Below are 23,176 nucleotides of genomic sequence, written 5' to 3' on the forward strand. Positions count from 1 at the left end.
TTATTAATTTGCTTTTTTTGGTTCATTTCTTTCAGATTGCAGCTCAAATCTGCAGACAGGCTGGTTTGGTTAAACAGCATAAGAGCGTAGGCGACTTTCATGAGGACAACTTTGCTATCGTCTTTGCGGCGATGGGAGTAAGTCTGTCTGAAAACGTTAGCTTGCAGCCCTGGATGCACAAATCAAGGCAATCAATTCGTCTGACCTTTAAAATCTCAATAAAGCCCCAGCTTTTTAACATCACTCTGAGCCTCTTTGAACTTGTCATTATCATGCAAGTGAACCTGAATGCTCAAATGCCCAAATGCCCTTGTGAAGCAAACACATTACATGGAACCTAAGATAGTAACCGGCTAGGAAAGAGAGATAGAGAAAGAGATAGGGATTGATGCTTTGAAAGTGCTATTTTTGATGGTAGAATTGAAAAGATGCTAAAATCGAGCTTTCTCAATCATATAATTAAACCTAATTAAATAAAAGTGGCTTGCATGCCATTTTATTACATGATAGTCACAGGCAAATTTGTAACACATACAAAGGTAGGCTATATTATGTTGTAAATGTAAAAATTCAGCCACACAGACAAAGGAAAACACACCAATGACTGCTTTTACCCTTGTAGAAAAACTGAATATCTTTCTGATATTTATGTATAGTTGTAATTATTGTAACATTTTTAGCAGCTTACTATTGCAGTATATTAAACCAGATCAACTCCCTTCAACTTTGAGAGCATCAATCAAATAAAGGAACACTTGTATGTTTCATATACAGTATAACTTAGTTTTTACATTTTCTATGAACACTGGTATGTATGGTACTCCTTTGGTTATACACTTTGTAGAACAACAGTTGGTGAAATTTGTATAAACCCACAAAGGCAGCCAAATAAGGCTTGCCAGTGACACTCTTACCTTTCTATTGGTTATGTGCCATGTATTTCTGATGGTTATGCCTCAAGGGTCATAGGTATCTCATGGTTATCATTGCAAACAGTTCATAAGATGTTATTGTAAAGTGTACTTTATATGAATGCAAATCCGTTGAGTAAAACTATATAAAAAGTAACTAATGATAATTTTTGGTAGTAGCCAGTATCCTACAAGGTTCAGAGAGAGAACAAGCATGCTGAAAAGGTACTCATATGTGTGAAAAATGATTTGTTTAAACAGCAAGGACCATGACATACATTTATATTCTTTGACTAACATAGTTTTTTCAGGAGTTTTATAAATCACAGTATAAACTATCCATCCATCCATTTTCCAACCCGCTATATCCTAACTACAGGGTCATTGGAGCCAATCGCAGCCAACACAGGGCGCAAGGCAGCAAATAAACCCTGGGCAGTGTGCCAGCCCACCGCAGGGCACACACCCGGGACAATTTAGAATCACCAATGCACCTAACCTGCATGTCTTTGGACTGTGGGAGGAAACCAGAGTACCCGGAGGAAACCCATGCAGACACGGGGAGAACATGCAAACTCCACGCAGGGAGGACCTGGGAAGCAAACCCGGGTCTCCTAACTGCGAGGCAGCAGCGCTACCATGCCACCCGGTATAAACTATTATATCCATATTTTCATAACATGAACACTGGAAGATTAAATGACCTTCTCAAGCTCTCAAAGTTGGTAAACGGTAAGATTTTAATTTGAAGTGTTGTTTGATACCATCACTCAACTTTGCCAATAGACCATAAAGATAAACATATGTTTTATAGTAATGTGAACGGTACCCGGGCACAGACAGGCGGACATGTTGTTTTGTCACCACCACACGTTTATTTACACACTATTTACAATAATAGGTCACCAAGACCCCCAAACAATGGTCACAAAGACCCAGTCACGTGCACAAACCCCAAACTCCCAATGTCCTGGCCACAATGCCTTTCTTCGGGCCGCCTCCACTCTCCACTGCTTCGTCCTCCTTCCACCCGACTCCAGCCCTGAATGACGGGAGACGGCCCCTTTTATGGAGGACCCGGATGAGCCCCAGGTGTTCCCGGCATCTTCTGGCCACGCCCCAGCGTGGCGGAAGTGTCGGCTGTCCTCCCGCTGCCCCCGGCACCGTCCCAGTCTTCCCCAGCACTTCCTGGTGTGGCAGGAGTGCTGGGGAAACAAATCCCAAGGCATTGGGCGCCTCCTGGCGGTGGCCACGGCCCCTACAGGGAAGAGCTTCCAAGCCCTTGACCCGTGGCTCCCAAAACAACCCGGAAGGCACACCCCACGTGATCCAGGCCGGGCTCTGACCCTCTTCCGGTCCCTCCTGGCGTCCCGGCCGGGTCATAGCCCCTGGCATCCCTGACAGTAACTATTATTATATCATTGTTATAAAAAGCAGATTACACTCTAAAAATAAAGTCGGTTTCTTCCAATGTAAAGATTACGATTAAGTCAATAGTTACGGCAGTTGCTGCTCCCTCACAGCTCCTAATAGGTTCTTGGCCTGATGCATTCTCTGTGTTGAGTTTGCTTGTTGCCCCTGTTTTCTTAGTGTATTTTTTCCAGGTATTTTGTTTTTATCTCTCATATCCCAAAGGTGTGCTCATTAGGCTGACAGGCTACTCTAAACTCACCTGGAATGAGAAACCATGCTTGAAACGTGCCTACTTGAATAATGGGATAATTAAAGACATATGACCCTCATGTGATTACCACATGGCCAATGTAGCCAAAGAAAGAGATGCATGAGACACAGCTAGAGATGGGAGATGTTATAATAAATAAAAATAAATTTAAAAGCAATTATGAACTTAATGGCTAGATACAGCTATCAATGATGTGTTCGATCCAATGACAATACGCAGTGAAATGATTGTAGGGTGAAAGCAGAAAGAAAGGTGGGAAATGACTTTTGTAAAAATTACTACTGATTAACTTGTAAATATGTTTCATGCTCTCTGTCTCTCATTTTCAGCTTCAGTTTCTCTTACAAACAATGCTATTCAGAACGATATTTACGCTTTCATTTTTACTTTTATTGGCAGGTCAACATGGAAACTGCCAGATTTTTTAAATCAGATTTTGAGGAGAATGGTACCATGGACAACGTGTGTCTCTTTCTCAATCTTGCCAATGACCCCACGTAAGAGCAAAGTCTTTCTTTCTTGGTATTTTTATGTATATAAAAAAAGTTTCATGAACAAAATAAGATAATTTAATCCGTGAAGTTTGTTTGTTTAACGAACAGCTGTGTTTTCAAAATTTTATAATTAAATGTATTTTAGAAATTACCTCTGTCAAAGTTGTCAAACTTATATAGTTTTATGAATAAAAAAAATCAATAATGCTTTTTATCAACTCTTAAAAAATGTAAAACAATAGAAAAGCTGTTTATGCTGCTGCTTCACAGATTTAGAGTCACACGTTCAAATCCCTACCTGATGTTTCCGTACTCTTATTGATGGTGGCCATGTGGATTTTCTTTTTCGTTTCTTTTTATTACTATCTACTAAGTTTTTCACTGCATTGAAAGAAAGATTTTATGTAATCTTTTGTGGTAATAACTATTTTAAAGGTCTTTCAACACAATTTGGCCCTTATATAGGGTGGTACAGATCTAATTATGCAATTTTCATTACGCTATAACTTATAAAGTTTATTACATAGAAAATCACCCGAAATATCCCGGACCATGAAGAAGTGTGCGAACTGACATGAAGAATCGTCTTCACGCCGAACTGGAATCGTCCCCGCATAAATCAAAGTCATCCAGACGATCTGGATCTGCATAATTAGATCTGGACCACCCTGTATATGTAACAGTTTGCCAGCAGGCAGATTAAGTGATAAGTGTATGTCCCACAGTTTATCAGTCATGTTTTATTTTATGTAGTATGGAAGACTGAAGCTGGAAACCTCCTGCTTCCCACAAACATTAGTCCCAATAATTATGTCATGCTTATCTGGTACTCATAAAGACAGAAAATGTTCCTGCAAATCTGTGCTTGTATTCAACTTCTTTATATCGATCGTGTCTTCATAGCATTGAACGTATTATCACTCCACGCCTGGCACTCACCACAGCTGAGTTTCTGGCCTACCAATGTGAGAAGCATGTGCTGGTCATCTTGACAGATATGAGTTCCTATGCAGAGGCCTTGCGAGAGGTAGGATTTTAATACATGGCTGTCTAGAAAAGATGTAAGAGCCAGACTGCTTTTCCTATGTCATGAAATACAACTATATGTTTTAATAGATTATTATTATTCAGTATTATTTTGTCATATTGCTCCTAATACGAAATAGCCATTTCCTGCCATATGAAAATATTTTTGAGAATTATTTTTATTATTTGTTCTATCATATGTGCTCTGAAAAGTAGTCTCTATGTCCCTATTACACCTCAGATGCTGTATAAGGAATACCTTACATAAGACCATATAGGTTTTCTCAACAGCTTCTAGTTAGCTTTTGGAAATATGAATAAGCTGCAAATGAGTCTTTATATATTAATTAAAAAGTGTTTGTGTAAAACAGGGGTGGGAGGATTCAGTCCTGGAGGGCCGCTGTGACTGCAGGATTTTGTTCCAACCCAATTGCTTAATAAGAAGCACTTATTGCTTAAGTAACACTTCTGCTTTACTTTAGTTGTCTCACACATTAAGATTTTGAACCCTTATTGCTTATTTTAGTTTTAAACAGCTGCATTCTTGTTTTTTAATTGCTCCTTATTAGCAATAACATGCAAATGACAAAAGAGACCAGCATTTCTCAATTTAGCTTGTTTCCATTTACACCTTTGTGTATTCGTCATGCACTGTTGGGTTTAATTAAATACTTGGAAGGAAACTGAAGAGAAAAAAGGGAAGCACTGAGAATAACTTGTCCGTTTTAGACTTTAAATCATTTGGATGATATCCTTAGTAAGGAAATGAGAATGACTGGACATGGCAGAGTTAAAACACTAGCAAGCCATGAAATTAAATACGGATTGTTTTTTAATTAAGCTACTGGGTTGGAACAAAAATCTGCAACCACTGTGGCCCTCCAGGACTGTCTTTGCCCACCTGTGGTGTAAGATGAGACCATGCTACAAAAATTAGCAACAGTCAAAAGTCATGCCATTCTTTACTGAATTTGAAAGCCATCATCAGCTTAGATTGGTTCAAAGAGATTTCCCACAATTGAATCTTCCATCCCACAATACTATATATGTCTGGCCAATTTCTAAACACATCTAATTCACATTAAGGATTACATTGTGTTGGTGTCCATCCCAGGTTCATCAGGCACCAGCCTAGAACATCTACCCATTGCATTCATGCAAATATTAACTGGGACAATTTAGAGTCTCCAAATAATCAAATGCCACATTGTGCTGTTGTAAAACCAGAGTACCTGGAAAAAGACCGGACTCAGAAATTCTACATTAGTTTGAACCTATTCTTCTGTGTCTCATAGTCAGCAGAACTACCTGATGTACCACAGTTGTATTTCTTGTCCCATGGTGATTTTTTAATACTTACTGTGATAGATGGCTGGCCTTTCATCCCAGCCAACACCCCCACGCCGCCGGGTGGAGCCCTCCATGTAGCATGGTGGTGCCCTGAATGCCAGCAGGGAATAATGGACATTGGAATTTTCCTTTACAGCCCTGCTGGATACCATGGGGGCCACTTGAAGGTGCTGCAGAGAGGAGCAGTGACTATTTTCCCTATGCCCCGGAAGTACATATGGACAAGGGGAATGACGTGCTTTCGGGGTAAAGAAAATATTTTTTATTTGACCCGGAAGTGTTCCTAGTCACGTGGACAGAGAGGGCAAAACACTTCCGGGACAAGGACTATAAAAGACTGAGAGACACCAGAGTGTTGAGCTGAGCTGGGTGGCAACGCGTCTGGGAGTTGGAGGATTGGTTTATTATATTTGTGATTAGTTATTATTGATTTGTTTATGAGTATTGGGGAGGAGAGGGTGCTTTGTGTGCTTTATTGTCCTAATAAATCAAGTATTTGGTTTTTTACCTGGTGTCTGACGAGTGGTCTGAGGGCTCAAGGAGTCAAGAGAGCTCCTATCTGTCACATTACCCAGTCAAATTTTCATGAAGGCACTTAAGGGCCACCACCCAGTAGATGTATCTCAGATAGGTAGCACCTATCGCACCACTTAACTCTGCCTAGACTCTAATAGGATGTTCCTTATCTCACAGGTACTTTCGTATGATGTCTTAGTAAGCTTGTTCCCTTTGTCTTGCTGATACCCTGCTGGTATGCTATGGTTTTCACTCAGAGTAATGAATATAGATAGGATTAGGAATGAGTATATTAGAGGGACAACAACCAAGTGAGAGAGGCTGGATTGAGATGTTTTGGACACTTACAGATGAGGGCTACATCAGGTAAAGAATGCTGAGGTTGGAACTACCAGGCAAGAGGAAAAGAGGAAGGCCAAAGAGGAGGTTTGGGGATGTGGCGAGGAAGGACGTGAAGGCAGTTGGCAGAAAATAATGTAAAAGACAGGGGTAGCTATAGATGGATGATATGCTATGGTGACCCCTAAATGGGAGCAGCCAGAAGGTGTTCTTAGTAGTATACTTAACAGTGCTTGAAGTCCTTTTGGGTATTTCCACAAGATATGTCAACACAGAGGGTTCACATGGCTCCACCTTTTTATATTAAGTAAAAAAATGCTTTTTTGGGGCTGTGGAAGAAAGCTACTGAAAACACTTTGACCATGAAGACCAAATTCCTTTAATACCTTTTAATGAAAAAAATTAAGTTCTATATTTTAATACATTCATGTTTATCATGTCCCGGGTCCTCCCTGCGTGGAGTTTACATGTTCTCCCATGTCTGCGTGGGTTTCCTCCGGGTACTCCAGCTTCCTCCCACAGTCCAAAGACATGCAGGTTAGTTGCATTGGCGATCCTAAATTGTCCCTCGTGTGTGCTTGGTGTGTGTGTGCACCATGTGGTGGGCTGGCGCCCCACCAGGGGTTTGTTTTCTGCCTTGCGCACTATGTTGGCTGGGATTGGCTCCAGCAGACCCCCGTGACCATGTATTGGGATTTAGTGGGCTGGATAATGGATGGATGGATGGATGGTTGTTTATCATGGCAAGGTGTTGCATGTTGGTCAGGCAGTCAAGTAAGAGTTGTGCTGTACTCAATACATGTCACAATACCACTGCTATCAGAACATTAGAACATTAGAACACTCTAGACGAGAGCAGGCCATTCAGCCCAACAAAGCTCGCCAGTCCTATCCACTTGTTTCCTCCAAGAAAACATCAAGTCGAGTTTTGAAAGTCCCTAACGTCTTACTGTCTACCACACTACTTGGTAGCTTATTCCAAGTGTCTATTGTTCTTTGTGTAAAGAAAAACTTCCTAATGTTTGTGTAAAATTTATCCTTAACAAGTTTCCAACTGTGTCCCCGCGTTCTTGATGAACTCATTTTAAAATAACAGTCTCGATCCACTGTACTAATTCCCTTCATAATTTTAAACACTTCAATCATGTCACCTCTTAATCTTCTTTTGCTTAAACTGTAAAGGCTCAGCTCTTTTAATCTTTCCTCATAATTCAACCCCTGTAGACCTGGAATCAGCCTAGTCGCTCTTTTCTGGACCTTTTCTAGTGCTGCTATGTCCTTTTTGTAGCCTGGAGACCAAAACTGCACCCAGTACTCAAAATGAGGCCTCACCAGTGCATTATAAAGGTTGAGCAGAACCTCCTTAGACTTGTACTCCACAGATCGTGCTATATAACCTAACATTCTGTTAGCCTTCTTAATGGCTTCTGAACACTGTCGGGAAGATGATAGCTTAGAGTCCACTATGACTCCTAAATCCTTCTCATAAGGTGTACTCTCGATTTTCCGACCGCCCATTGTGTATTCAAACCTAATATTTTTACTTCCTATGTGTAATACTTTACATTTACTGACATTGAATTTCATCTGCCACAAATCTGCCCAATTCTGCATGCTATCCAAGTCCTTCTGTGATGATATAACGGATTCCAAATTATCTGCTAATCCACCTATCTTGGTATCATCTGCAAACTTAACCAGCTTGTTACTTATATTCCTATCTAAATCATTTATTTATATTAAAAATAGCAGCGGCCCTAGCACTGACCCCTGTGGTCACCACTCTTAACATCGGCCAGTTCTGATGACGTTACTCACACCATCACCCTCTGCTTCCTGTGTCTGAACCAATTCTGCACCCATCTAAAAACATCACCCTGAACTCCCACTTCTTTTAACTTGATGCCCAACCTCTCATGTGACACCTTATCAAATGCTTTCTGAAAGTCCAGATAAATAATATCATAAGCTCCACTTTGATCGTATGCTTTTGTTGCAACCTCATAGAATTCCAGCATGTTAGTAAAACATGACCTCCCTCTTCTGAACCCATGCTGACTGTTCAGAATAACTCCTGTCCTTGCCATGTGTTGCTCAATCTTATCCTTAATAATTCCTTCCATTAATTTTCCTTTGATGCTTGTTAAGCTTACTGGCCTATAGTTGCTTAGATCTGCCCTGTCACCCTTTTTATATAATGGGCTGATATTTGCCATTTTCCAGTCCTTCGGAATCTCTCCAGTGCTCAGTGAATTCCTAAAAATATGTGTCAAGGGTTTATATCTGTACTCACTAGCCTCCTTAAGAACACGAGGATAAATATTATCTGGTCCTGGTGATTTGTTTGATTTCATCTTATTTAATCTGAGCAGCACTTCTCCCTCAATTTCCAAATCCCTCAGTACCTCCTTAGTAGTCCCTGTTACCACTCTGAGGTTATCCACTTGCTCACTTGTAAACACCTCAGAAAAATGTAAGTTTAGGGCATCTGCTATTTCACTGTCTGTATCTTTTAATTCCCCTTTACTATTCCTGATGAACTTGACCTCCTCCTTAACTGTTCTTTTACTACCAAAATACTGAAAGAATCTCCTGGGGTCTTCTTTCGCCTTATCTGCTTTATTCCTCTCCGACTGTCTTTTAGCCTCTCTGATACCCTTCTTAATGGTTGCCCTCATGTTCTCATATGCGCTACAATTCACTTTGCAGTCATTAGTTTTATAACTACTATTACAAATAATAATTACAATAATAATTATAATACCTTTAATTTTGACTATGGGAAGATTAAATATCATGTATGGACATTAAATTGTCTATTAATTTAAAGATAAGTATTATTGTCCTAAGCAAAGGCTATCTTTTCATTTGCTGAGCTTGCTTAGTCCATTAAATAAAGACAGAGATCTACCCGTGCACAATTAATTAATGTTACCTTATCTATTCATAATCAATAGTTTATCTTTCCAAAGTAGCAATAATGGAAGAGAACATTACAGTACAATATGAAATGCTACAATTTTATGCATTAAATATAAATTCAGTTTAGGATTACACAACACAATAGCTAATTGGCATTGGCTCAGACATATAGAAACCAACCTTAAATGGGATTTAAGACGCACACACACACAAACCACTGACTTATACTAGCCATTTTACACAAAGAATTAAATTTAGAAGACTCTGTTAGCGGTGGTAACTAACTGGAAAAGTCAGAGAAAACTTGTGTGGTCATGAGGAGAATATGTGAAATTACCTAGACTACTGTATGTCCAGGGGTTGTGAGGTAGCAGTGTTCACCATTGTGCTACCTCAGTGGAAAGTCATTAAAAATGAACAAGTTGTAAAAAGGGCGTGGATCGGAAGGGAGCCTTCCTGGAATAGAAATGGTGCAGCCCAATTCTATTTTAGGATTTTGTGATCTCTTTGTGATTTTTGTGTAGTCTTCCTAAAGGTGAACACACTTCTCCCACCAGTGTTCCAACCTCCAGATGCCCATGAAAAAAATGAAACTCCTTGCGAGTCACACCACCTCATCAATGACACCATCATCTGTGTGAAATGGCAACCACACTGGTATTTCTCCATCTCAGGAAAGAGAAAGAAGTCAGATGGTGTCAAATCTGACAAATAAGGAGTGTGGGGTAAAAGTTATAAGTTTCCATTGTTGTGTGTGCTCTGTGTGGTGGAACATTTTCATGATAAAAGAGGACTCTGAGAGACATTTTCTGGCACATTTTACAGCAATGGTGAGCTGGACAAACAGTTGCCAGGTTGAAAGTTGGCTGGAATTACAAACAATTCCTTACTACTTAAGAAAACATTTTCCTTCATTGGTAGGTTCACTTCCCGTCAGCCACCTGTTATAGAAATTTTTAAATTTTGATTCAACAAATTGTGTGAAATGGTTTAGAGTAGTCTAGATTGCACAGTATTCAAGAAAACATTTTAATCATCTTCTTTGTGTGGTTAATGCAGGTATTCTAGGTACCTTAGTTGGATTCCCAGGTTTCTAATACTACATGGATTTTTCTTCAGTTTTTCCAGTTTCCTCACACATGCTAAACATGTGACAGCTTAGCTGATTGGTAACACTACACTGACCTAGCGTGCTGGTATGTGAATGAGAGTGCCATGACATTCAATGAAGAGCTGGTTCCTCCTTTATGTCTGATGCTATGGGACTACGTTTCAACACAGGTTAAGAGAAATAATTGGTGGATGGATTTACATGCCACAAAAAAATCCATAATGATACAATCAGACCTTTCATTTCTAATTCTATTGTTCAATAACAATGGAAGCTGGAGATACTGCATTGACACTTTATACAAAATCACCACATAGTCAATTCATTCAGCATCATGGACATATGAACCTGTCAGTGTTGACATTTGGCTACAGTTCAATAAAATTAACCTAGAAATTGCACAATATATAGATTCAAATAGCACTGAATTTTCTGTGACTATGGAATTTTCTTTAACCTTTACTATATACAAATTGATACAGTAAATATGTGTGACTGTAACAGTTGTGATGAAGTATCATACCAGTGGACATGACACCAAAGATGTCAATATCAATGTCATTTTATTTATATAGAACATTTAAAACAACATAGTAATGCTGTGGCCAAAGTGCTTTACAATATTAGAAAAAAAGAAAAACAAAACAATTAACATAAAAACATAAATATAAATAAAATATATGAACATAAAATAAGATACATAATAAATAGAAATAATGTTATATAATCACAATGAGGAAACCATAAGTAGTACTGAAGGTCACGCAATGTAAGTGAATAGAAATGAGTCTTTAATCTTGTTTTAAACAGTTCAATTGTAGACGACTCCTTTATGTGATGAGGTAAAGAGTTCCACAGGCGAGGAGCAGCAGCTGCAAAGGCCCTGTCCCCCTTGGTTTTACATTTGGTACGAGGGACAACAAGAGACAACTGACCAGAAGATCTAAGCACTCTAGATGGCTGGTGCAAAACACACAATTCAGATAAGTAGGCAGGAGCGATCCCATGTAAAGATTTAAAAATTTGCAGCAAGATTTTAAAATCAATTCGAAAACTGACAGGCAACCAGTGTAAAGAAGCTAAAATTGGAGGAACAAAGTCAGACTTTCTTGCTCCAACCAGAAAGCGAGGGGCAGCATTCTGGACCAACTGTAACCTGCGTATCAGGGATTTGCTAAGATGATTCAACTTCTATGTTACTTTGTTTAGAGAAGCTTTTAAGAACCATACTTACAACCAACTCATTTTTTCCATTCATTTCAAGGTCAATTTTAAGTGTAAATGTTATTTTATTGTTTTGACCTGCACATCTTCACTGTGGTTTATGTTGCTAAACGACTTAGCTTTAAAGATGACTACCGGTATATTACCATTCTGTGTTGAGCGTGTGATAATAATCCAACATAAACATAAAACGCTGTGTTTACTCCTAGTTCCTATTCATTTTCAAAGCAAGAAAACAATTTAGACACAGTGAAACATGGATTGATAGTTACTTATGAATTGTCTTGTAAAATTCTTAGATCTTTAACAAATCATCCATCCATCCATCCATCCATTTCCTAACCCGCTGAATCCGAATAGGGTCACGGGGGTCTGCTGGAGCCAATCCCAGCCAACACAGGGCACAAGGCAGGAACCAATCCCAGGCAGGGTGCCAACCCACCGCAGGACACACACAAACACACCCACACACCAAGCACACACTAGGGCCAATTTAGAATCACTAATCCACCTAACCTGCATGTCTTTGGATTGTGGGAGGAAACCCACGCAGACACGGGGAGAACATGCAAACTCCACGCAGGGAGGACCCGGGAAGTGAACCCGGGTCTCCTAACTGCGAGGCAGCAGCGCTACCACTGCGCCACCGTGCCGCCCCTTTAACAAATCATGCATTTTATATATTGTATGATCAGGTTGAGCTTTGTAATTTAAAAAAAAAAATTCAAGTTGTTCATTGGTCTATTACAACATACTGTAATTCTGGATTGCTCTCAGTTGCTGACGTTTAGTAATGCAGCACCCAAATTTTATAGATTACCATCAGTTAATAATAATAATTCATTACATTTATATAGCGCTTTTCTCAGTACTCAAAGCGCTATCCACACAGGGAGGAACCGGGAAGCAAACCCACAATCTTCCACAGTCTCCATACTGCAAAGCAGCAGCACTACCACTGCACCACCTGTGAGGGTAAAAATATTTTTCCCTTAGTCGGCACGACAGTTACTCAGTCATTACTTACATGTTGTTGTCTTCATTTCTCATCAGGTGTCTGCGGCTCGAGAGGAGGTACCTGGACGCCGTGGTTTCCCAGGCTACATGTACACTGACCTGGCCACCATTTATGAGCGAGCAGGCCGAGTTGAGGGTAGAAACGGCTCCATTACACAGATTCCCATCCTTACCATGCCAAATGATGGTGAGTTTTTTTTTCATTCTTCATCTAGGGTGCTACTTGTGTAACATGTATGATTTGCGTATCTTGATCATATGGTGGTCCATTTTCAGCCAGATTTTCCATCACTTTATATGTAGATATTGTCCATTTATGGGGATCAAAAATGAGTGTAATATTGTGCATTTCAGGAGGATATTTACTGCTGCTCAGACATTTTGCCCAGTGGATGTGCCCCTTGTATTTTGTCATGGTGTATACAACCACCCACTCTTGTAAGGAGAAATGAGAATTTCTGAACAGTAAAAGTAGTAGTAGCAGTATAGTCTCATATACAGAGTACAGGGCAATTAGTACTTGAATGTCCAAGCAACATGCAATTCATTTTGATGCTCTGGCTCCAAGATAAACACTTGGTTGTGGAGTGGACTACAGGTAACATGCCTTCCACAAAATTAATGTCTAGAAAAAAACTATTGACTTCTATTAAATAAAAACTATACGAGTTTAAAAAGATTTTTATAAACTGAACTTTAAATGGTTGGCTGTGGCACACCCATCACTCATCCCTCACATGAATACATTTGCAATTTCTTACAGTTTTCTTTCTAATATTGAAACAGATGGCATGTGACTCACCCAGCAGACACAGAAGGTGATGAGTGCAGGCATAACTAAATGAAACTTTCACCCATCATAAAGCTGTCTGTATGCTGCTTCCACTTTATTAAGTTGACTTTCAAAGTGCATTTACGTTTTAGCTTATTTCTTCCATGCCAATGAACTTTCATTTTAATGAAACCCTTCATGATCCCATTGTGAATAAAAGAGCTGCTGCTTTATGATACAGTTTCATGAAATTCTCTTCTTGTTAGCATGACATTTTCCATAGAATGTCACCTTATGTATGATGAACCCTTTTTATTCTCTACTTGCTGATGCGAATAAACCAACATGGGATATATTTCATAGTTAAAAGATTGTCAATTCAAAATTGCCTCTGTGTAAATATGAATACAGGTGTATGTGTAAGTGGGCTGTTTGAAGGAGCTGGGATCCCACCTTATGGCTAGTGTTGTCACTAAAGACCCTGGGTGCCTTTGAAGAATTAGAATAGAATGGAATAAAATAAAATTAGAATATTATGTTGACTTACTATGCCACTTTTTATGCTTTTTTTAATTAAAAAAATCTGTTAAGTGTGAAGGTATTTTCTAGGTTTTGCAAACAGCTGAAAGGTATCTGCAATGGTGTGATTTACATTTATGGAAAAAGGAAACAAAATTGATAGACCATTTTCATATCATCAAAATTGTGTCTGTGTTTAGCGATAGTAGGGAGCAGGTTGTGGAGACCCTGGAGAGGTGGAGATATGCTCTAGAGAGGAGAGGAATTAAGGACAGTAGGAACAAGACAGAATACATGTGTGTAAATGAGAGGGAGGTCAGTGGAATGGTGAGGATGCAGGGAGTAGAGTTGGGGAAGGTGGATGAGTTTAAATACCTTGAGATCAACAGTACAGAGTAATGGGGATTGTGGAAGAGATGTGAAAACGAGAGTGGAGGCAGGGTGGAATGGGTGGAGAAGAATGTCAGGAGGAATTTGTGATAGACAGATATCAACAAGAGTGAAAAAGAAGGTCTACAGGACGGTAATGAGACCAGCTATGTTATATGGGTCAACTCAAGTTGGACGGTTGGGAGTCAAAGTCAGAGAGGCGAGATTGCATTGGTTTGGACATGTGCAGAGGAGAGATGCTGGGTATATTGGGAGAATGATGTTAAGGATAGAGCTGCCAGTGAAGAGGAAAAGAGGAAGGCCTAAGAGAAGGTTTATGGATGTGGTGAGAGAAGACATGCAGGTGATGGGTGTGACAGAGCAAGATGCAGAAGACAGAAAGATATGGAAGAAGATGATCTGCTGTGGCGACCCCTAATTGGAACAGCCGAAAGAAGAAGAAGAAGAAAATTGTACCTGTGTTAACTTCATTGTCATTGTGATCTTAGTTTGCAGTCAAAATTTAGAGCGTTAAGAGTTTGTGGAAATGGGTGTGCACTGTATTTACATTAAAATTTGAGTGAAATATGATTCAGTTGCAGAATTCGATGGCTGGATTAAGCAAAATGTAGAATACTGAATGGCAAACAAAAGGCAAAGCTGTTTGAAATGCTTTATAAATAATCTTTTCCATCTTTGTGTGCCAGATATCACCCATCCCATTCCAGACTTGACAGGATTCATCACTGAGGGACAGATCTATGTGGACCGGCAGCTACACAACAGGCAGGTATGTTATAAAGGGGTCACTTCCTAATGTCAGATGTTTAGGGATGGGAGTGTTTATTCTCTACTTACACTACATTATTGGGTTTGCCTTTAACAGATCTATCCTCCAATCAATGTGCTTCCTTCACTCTCTCGACTTATGAAATCTGCAATTGGTGAAGAAATGACACGAAAGGACCATGCTGATGTCTCCAACCAATTGGTTGGTATTTTGTTTTCTTGACTCATCACATCTTAGTCAGTCTGAATTTCCCTAATCAGAAAACATGTGTAGTTGTTTTGAAAATAAAAAAGACACCTGAATAATGCAAAAAAACAAACAAAAAAAAAACAGTTAAGTTATTGTGGTCTCATTTAAGATAGTACAGTTCCTAAGAGTCTTAATTTCAGGCCTGAATGTTTTATTTGTTATAGGCCATGGGTCTCTAATTTCTCCTCATTTTCAAAATGTCTGCTGTTACAGTACTTGCTTTTATTGTTATAATGATATTTTGAAATAGTAACTGAAACTTTAATATGAAATATATGGATATTAGCTAAATCTCTTCAGAAAGTGCATTCTTGCAAAAATAAGCTTTGTACAAGACAACCATTTATCTGTATAAGAAACATAATTTATGTAAAATTGAGATGAACTTTAATTTTATTGTAACCATGATCGTGGGGACATCTGTAGAGTTTGCACATTTCTTTTTCATTTGGTTTTCTCTAGTAGCTCTGGTTCTTCTTCCACATTTCAAAAGTGTGCATTCATTAAGGACTGCATGGAGTGGGCATCAGTGTGCCATGCAAGGGACTTATGTTCATTCCAGGACTGATTATTGCCTTGATCTCAGTCCACCTTTAATAGGCACTTGCTCTATAAATCCAGAACTAGATTAAGTGTGTTTGATGATGTATGGATGGATTGAAACATTGTAATCAGTATATTCTGCATATCTGGTTTAAACAGCAAAATTATAAAAATTATCATTCAAAGTTATTATAGATAAGGCATGAGGTGACAGCATCTAGATTGTTTTGAAAAAGTTTAGTGGGGAACTTGACTTGGGCTCATTTTTGAATTAGTATGAGATGACATTTTTTTATGGGAAATCCTTGCCACATATCATCCCTGCATACAAACTATAATTGGATAAACAGCTTTTTCTGTCACCATCTTCTTTGTTGAATCAGAATAGTTGAACATCTTTGATACTTTGATATTTAACCTTGGGCAATTTTGGGAGCTGCAAAGACACAGTAAAATAATGTGATTTCGTTCAGTAGAAAAAATACTAGATAAAGTAGACAGAAGGAGTTGGGCTTTAAGGTAAATCCCAATGGTTGTTTTAGTATATTAAGTCCGTATCAGAATGAAAACCCAGTTGTTTTGCTGGTATGTCTTTTTTGTAGTATGGTGACCAGGGACCTCATGTATAACGCCGTGCGTAGAACTCGCACTATAACATGGCGTAAGCACAAAAGCCGAAATGTGATTACGCACAGAAAAGTCCAGATGCAGGAATCTGTGCGTACTTCAACTTCCAAGTTCTTCCGCTACATAAATCCCGGAAAAGTAACACTCGTGCAGGCACTTTTTGTCCCACCCCAACTCCTCCCAGAATTACGCCTCTTTGAATATGCAAATCAATATAAATCGCCCTTAAGCTCAGCCTTCTGTGAAAAGACAATGGGAAAAGTACAGGGGAAAATATAAGAATTTCAGCGAATACCAAGTGGAGGCAAAGGAAAAACATACTATTTGTTTAATTAAACTGTGGTATAATCAACAAAAGGAAGTTGATCGAGTGACATAGCGTGCTGGAAAAACTTGAAAGCTCACCTTCACAAAGTCTCACAGTGCCGGAAATAAAAAAGAAGTCACATATCAAAGTCGCTGTGAAAAGGCGAGTTGTAGCCCACTGTCTTAGAGTCATATGAAAGCTTATTAGGGTACAGAGAAAAAAAGCCACACATTGGGGAAAAAGCACGAAATGTCAACTTCAATCTCGACATTTCCACTTTAATCTCATAGTTTATTTTGCCATTAAAGTAGAACATCATAAACTTCATCTTAAAATCGTTTAATTAACCAGTTTCTCAAATCACATCGTAATTAAGGTAGCACGTTAAATGCTTTGTTTTGTATTTGATCTTCTACTCGTATGTGATCTATGTGTGTGAATCACTACTTTCTTCTTAAACTGGCTCTCTTCCTCCAACTGGACACAGAGTCCATTACATTCGTGATATTACAGCTCTCTGAATAACTAAGATACTGAGATGTATACGTGATATCATTTTCATGATGATAGGAGTTAAAGCACTTTATTAAACATGGGTTTTACGGCGCAGTGATTGTGTGCGACCTTTGATGAAATAATTTATTGCAACAGTACTCAGGGGCTCTAGGCTTGTGGCGTCCCTGGCCAGAGGAAGAATCGGTGGCTCCTTTGCCTGCCAATGTCAATATGGTATCTAATGCACGGTGAATGGCCACGTCCGTTGCGGACACTGCATAGCTGCCTCGTGCTCATGACACAAGCATTTAACTTTAGTCGAAATTTGACGCCGCATTTTTAGCTGTGTCGTTATTTTCTCTTTCTGTTTTATATTCAATATATATTGGGGTGGCCGCCCCTGCAGTCCTTGCTTTTCTTTTTCATAGTAACCGATCGCCACACAATCAGCTCTGTAATAGACATTAAGCCATCTGTAAGCTTAGAGCGCCGATTCTTCAAAACGTTTAAGGAACATTGAAATATCTTCGTAGTACATGTTTAACTATTCTATCCTTCACACCAGTCCCAGTGAAGAATATTGGTTTATTTAAATGACGTTAAAGTTTTATCTGTATAATTTAATAAACATATTTTGCTGCATTTCACCTTAAAAATGATATTGTCATCATATGTAAATACGCGCTTTATAAAGTGGGGCAGGTTGTGTAATATTATAACTGTAGTACAAATTTACAGTGAGGTAATTGTACTTATAAGTACAAACAGTTCTACAAGGAGCACTTGATTGAGTGCATTTAAAGTTCTTGGGATGAAACTGTTTGTGAACCGCGAAGTCCGTACAGGAAAGGCTTTGAAACGTTTTGTCATGGCTGAGGCAGCGTGTGCTTGAAGCTGTATACTGATAATTTTCTTTCCGATCAGCTGCTGCTGTGATTCACACTCAGATACAGTGATATAAATACTCCGAGTGGTGCAGTGAGAGTAATATGGAAAAAGATGATCCGCTGTGGCAACTCCTAACAGAAGCAGCTGAAAGAAGAAGAAGAAGAAGAAGAAGAAGAAGAAGAAGAAGGTGCAATGAGAGTAACAACGCTAAAGCAGTTATGGTATTTGGAATACTATGGCTATTCCCTGGACCATTATATTGTTACAAGTTAATTACAATCAGATGCATTACACTAATAAACAATATGCGGTTAGTTTCAGTGTATTTATAAAGCCGCGTCAGGAAAATAAGGTGTAACCACACAGGAACAGTAGAATTGCTTTGACGCTGGGTGCCGCCAGTCTGCAAAACTGAGCGGAGAACTTGCGTACGACAAGGCATGAGGTACCGTGGAAAAGTGCGTGGCTTTACGCCAAGTGTAGGTTTTATACATCGCGATTTGAACGTGGAAAAGTTCTTACGCAACATTTCTGTGCGTACGCACCATTTATACATGAGGCCCCAGAACTGCAGACAGTACTACAGAACTCCAGTTATTAATGGAAAAAGGTTTTGTTAACAGAAAAGAAGGTAATTCAGTGACAATGGTACAGTGCATTACAGTGGATTATTGGATGCTTGTGCAAAACTGGAAGAGTTACAGCTGAATTAGGTAACGATTCTGGTGACTCTCTTTTGGAGAAACCCGATAAATAGGATGGATGAGATTATGGGGCTGAGATCTATTTTCTCATCACAGTTGTTCTAATGGTGCAGAAAAAGCTGGGGAATCTAGACTAGATAGAAGACTTGATCATAGGGGAGCCAAATTTGATTCTTTTTTGATACCCTCCACCTTGCTCTCTCTCTCTCTCTCTCTCTTTGGTAGTATGCTTGTTATGCCATTGGCAAAGATGTCCAAGCCATGAAAGCTGTAGTTGGTGAAGAGGCACTGTCCTCAGATGATCTTCTTTATTTGGAGTTTCTACAGAAGTTTGAGAAGCAATTCATTGCTCAAGGTTGGTATAAAATAGGAGGAACAACTTCTGAATATATTATATATATATTTGAAGTATTGCTTGTCATTTAGTCAGTCTTTAGTAGAAATAATATCCTTTATTATAAAACGTTCTGTACCATTACAATAGAATATACACTGAGAAGTCAAGCAAAATTACAACTTTCATTGGCTAACTAAAAAAGTTTACATGTTGCCTGAAGAAGGGACCTGAGCTGTCTCCAAAGCTTGCATCTTGTAATCTTTTTAGTTTTAGCTATATTATTAAATCTGAAGAAAGAGTTTAAATATGATTATACAAAATTCAGTTGAAATAATGTAGAAAGTCTTAGGTTCTTTGACCTCAGTCCAATTTCTAAACTTATTTAGTTAGGAATCGACACTCAACAGAATGTCAGTCTATTGCAATGCACACACATCGACATCTACACACATTCATTCATCAGTCAATTTAATGTGTTCATTTTTAGGATATGGGAGCAATAAAATCAACTAAGGGCATTAGAAATGTAAGGTAGCAAACACAAACCATTACACTGCTGAGCCACCAACTGTATTACTCTTAAGCTATTCTCAAGGGAGAAGGTGGGCTTAGTTGTCTAATTTCTTGGATATGCCAAAAAGTAAACAAAGAACTCTTTTTCTTATCTCTCTATTTTTAAAAAAATCTTGGAAGGAGACGAGATGTGATTTTCTCAGGGACAGACTCATATACGTACGTCCCGTGAAAAAGAGATTTAACCACGCCCGGGACTGGAAATAAAGGACAAAGAGTAGATGACAAAGTAAAACATCATAAAGAATTCAAAAATGTTGGCATGGTATCCATGCAGAGCAGGTTAGAGATAATGGAAGTACAAAAATTTGAAAGTCACAAAAAAAGGATAGTAAAGATTGCATTAGCAAAAACAAATGGAAATTATTACTCTGTGAAAAAATGGAACAGTAAAATGAGATTGAATATATTGTTGGGATTTAAACTTTAAGTCAGAGACTTGTAGATTGTCTAATTCGTGTTGCCAGTGAGATTTAAAAGATTCCAAAAACGCTGGCACGGTATGAAGTCCCGTGAGATGGAGACTTTTAACATGAGATTCTTTCAAGTCACTCTGTACTTACAACCATTTTCAAATAAGACCACGGTCATGTAACCTCTTTTGGCAGACACACTTCTTGCGCTCTTATAAATTTTATCAGGACAATAATTCTTTACATTCTAGATGACATGTCAATAACAAAGCAAAGAAGAAAGAGCAGGGACAAATATTTGAAAAAGTCATTTTATTTATTAAAGAGAAAGGAACGATATTCACTCAGAGGCAGTTATACGTTGCGTTGCCACGATGTAAGTCCAAACATGGAATCAAAAGTCAATGCGATCTTGAAGAAAAGTTACTTCCAAATATTGTTTTAACTGAAGTTTTAAAGTAAAAGTGAAAATAATGCATATGTAACAATTCCCATTAAATAACAATCTGTTTAAATTGTATATCCTGTAAACCAAACCCGGGGGTGGGCGAGCGAAGGTAATTTTGTAATTTCAAGTACTAGGGCTGTGTTTTGTCAAATGTCTACTAAAAAGCCTGCTTTTGCAAAGCTAATGTTATTGTGCTTGTCTCTGTGTACAGGAGCGTATGAGAATCGCACAGTTTTTGACACCCTGGATATTGGCTGGCAGCTCCTACGCATCTTCCCCAAAGAAATGCTGAAAAGAATTCCAGAGGCTATGCTAAAAGAGTTTTATTCTCGGGATTCAAAAACTTCTGAAGAGTAGAGAGAGGATTCTGAAAGACAAGATCTGAAAATGGTGTCAAAATCCTAAATACAGATACTATTTTGCAAAAGTCAAAAATGTTAGATGTCTTCAGAACTCTCTGAAATGAATGTTGCCAACTCCAGTTTTGTCACCTTGCCTTTTTAAAATGACAATTGAGCTTGTTTTGCATTGTGTGTCAGTACCAACAATAATCCTTTAATTTATGTAAAAAAGCTTATTGACCTAGTTTATGTGATAATTCAACTTCCTTCTGTAGTTTAATAAACTTATGGAAAAATTTTTGACTTTTTTGTATCTTTCCATTTATATGGTTTGTTCAATTTTAAATAACAAACACAAGGGATTAGAAAATTCAAAGATGAATCTCCACAAGTAATCAACAATAACATCTTATTGTTAATAATTTCAAGATCAATGATTACACTTCTGTAAGGGATCTTTTCTGAAAGCAAATAAGAAACCTTATCAATCAGATGAGTGCAGAATTCACTTTAGTCTTAAAGAAAGCGACCAGTATCCAGGTTAGAGGTTGGGATCACTGTCACCAGAGAACTGAGACATTGTTCACTTCAATTTGTAATTCAACAACATTTTAGATGTAGATAATGAAACAAGTAAGAATATTGTACATGGTAGATTTGGATATACCTGTAGACGTATATAGTCATCATTTTCATGTGTGCCGAGTGCTTGCTTGCATGTCTTAATCAACAAGCCAATTGTCAGCACCCTCTGGTGACATAATTAGTGAGTGACGCTAGTGGCTTTGACACTGGACTTAATACTGCAAGGCTGGTTCAGACCCAGCCTCTGACTCCCTGTGTGACTCTTAAGAGCATTAAAAAACCTGATGAGAGCAGGGATGTCTTATAATAAGTTTATATATTTAATATGCCACTTTGCTCTGTACAAAAAATATTTTAAAGATCTTCTTTTTCTCACATGTACAGCTAACACAAGGCCAGATTTAGCACACAGGGGCTCATCATTTAGAACTGCTAGGCAAGCAATAGAAGACAAGAAAGGGACAACTAAGAAAATGGGGATTGTACTATTTCAGTGTGACAGAGTCAGCATGATATTGGATCTTCTTTTCCTTGTTTGGAATGGACATGGAGAAAGAGTATATAGCCTTGGAACATTGCCCAGCACACCTTTGAAGCTGACGGACGGATGGGAGATAACGTCATCCAATCCTGAAAATCCCTCCAGTGCAGCGACAAAAATGGCGGACTGTATACATCGAGATCCCACTTCGGTAATAGTCTTGTCATGGCTTCCTCGTCTGTTGTGCCACATAAATCGTCATTAAAGAAAGCTAAAGTTATTTCTCCTATGTGATTTCTTACCGTCGTATCACTAAGGGGGGGCGGGGGGTCATATCGCCTTTTAGTATTACATCTATATAATTTCGGGTTATGTAACATGCCGTAATTAAAAAAGAGCCTATTGCACCCAGGGAGCTAGCGTCCCCTGCTGGATAGAATCTTAATAGCATTATAGGCCCACTCAGCAAGTCACAACCTGCATAGATTAGCATGGGGTCCCCGGGCAGCTGCCCATCATGCTCATGTCTTAAGACAGCCCTGGATGAGAGCTTACACTTTAACAATAGCTCATCAATTCCTGTTCAATTAGTGACTCTTATTACTCTTATTGTTAAATTGAGATTCACTAAACCACTACTATCTACAACAGAAATTTATTGATTTTTCCTTTCATCAGTTGCTCTACAATTCTAACATTTTAATGAAATTTAACCTTAGCAGACTTCTAACTGTGACTTAAGACATATACAGCAGACAAAAATCCTATTTAAACCTTTATATAATGTCATTCAAGAGTTTAAGGAAATTTTAAACAAGCTCTGAGGTAACACCTAAACATGAAGAGAAGGTTCAGATTGCAATTTACAGTGCCTCTTTAAAGTGTAGTGATGATGATAATGATGATGGCTGTTTCACTGCTTTCTGGTAGTGCACAAAATGTAGGCCATGAGGATCAATTTGTGCTGCCATGCACTTGTTCTGAGGCTGCATGAGACATGTGATGTGATTGCATTGATCATGGAAATGCTTCTCCTCCAGGCTTCATTCTTTCATTTACAAGTAACATCTCAGCATGGACTGGAAATAACCAGTAGATGGCACTCTGCACGGCATACCCACATACTTAGGAAGCTGTTAAA

General features: G+C 38.7%; 1 protein-coding gene across 1 annotated transcript in view; it reads left to right on the plus strand.

Annotated features, from left to right (window-relative positions):
* Positions 1-21,266, plus strand: part of LOC120527958 (V-type proton ATPase subunit B, brain isoform-like) — an 87,431-nt gene extending 66,165 nt beyond the window's left edge. Inside the window, exons 7-14 of the mRNA XM_039751952.1 lie at positions 36-137; positions 2,995-3,092; positions 3,993-4,116; positions 12,631-12,781; positions 14,962-15,044; positions 15,141-15,245; positions 19,083-19,212; positions 20,840-21,266. Of these exons, the coding sequence (XP_039607886.1) occupies positions 36-137; positions 2,995-3,092; positions 3,993-4,116; positions 12,631-12,781; positions 14,962-15,044; positions 15,141-15,245; positions 19,083-19,212; positions 20,840-20,985 (939 nt within the window). The 3' untranslated portion in view covers positions 20,986-21,266. The remainder of the gene's footprint in view (positions 1-35; positions 138-2,994; positions 3,093-3,992; positions 4,117-12,630; positions 12,782-14,961; positions 15,045-15,140; positions 15,246-19,082; positions 19,213-20,839) is intronic.
* The last annotated feature ends 1,910 nt before the right edge of the window (positions 21,267-23,176 follow it).

This window comes from Polypterus senegalus, chromosome 4 (assembly GCF_016835505.1).
Source record: "Polypterus senegalus isolate Bchr_013 chromosome 4, ASM1683550v1, whole genome shotgun sequence".
In the NCBI taxonomy this organism is placed as follows: Eukaryota; Metazoa; Chordata; class Cladistia; order Polypteriformes; family Polypteridae; genus Polypterus; species Polypterus senegalus.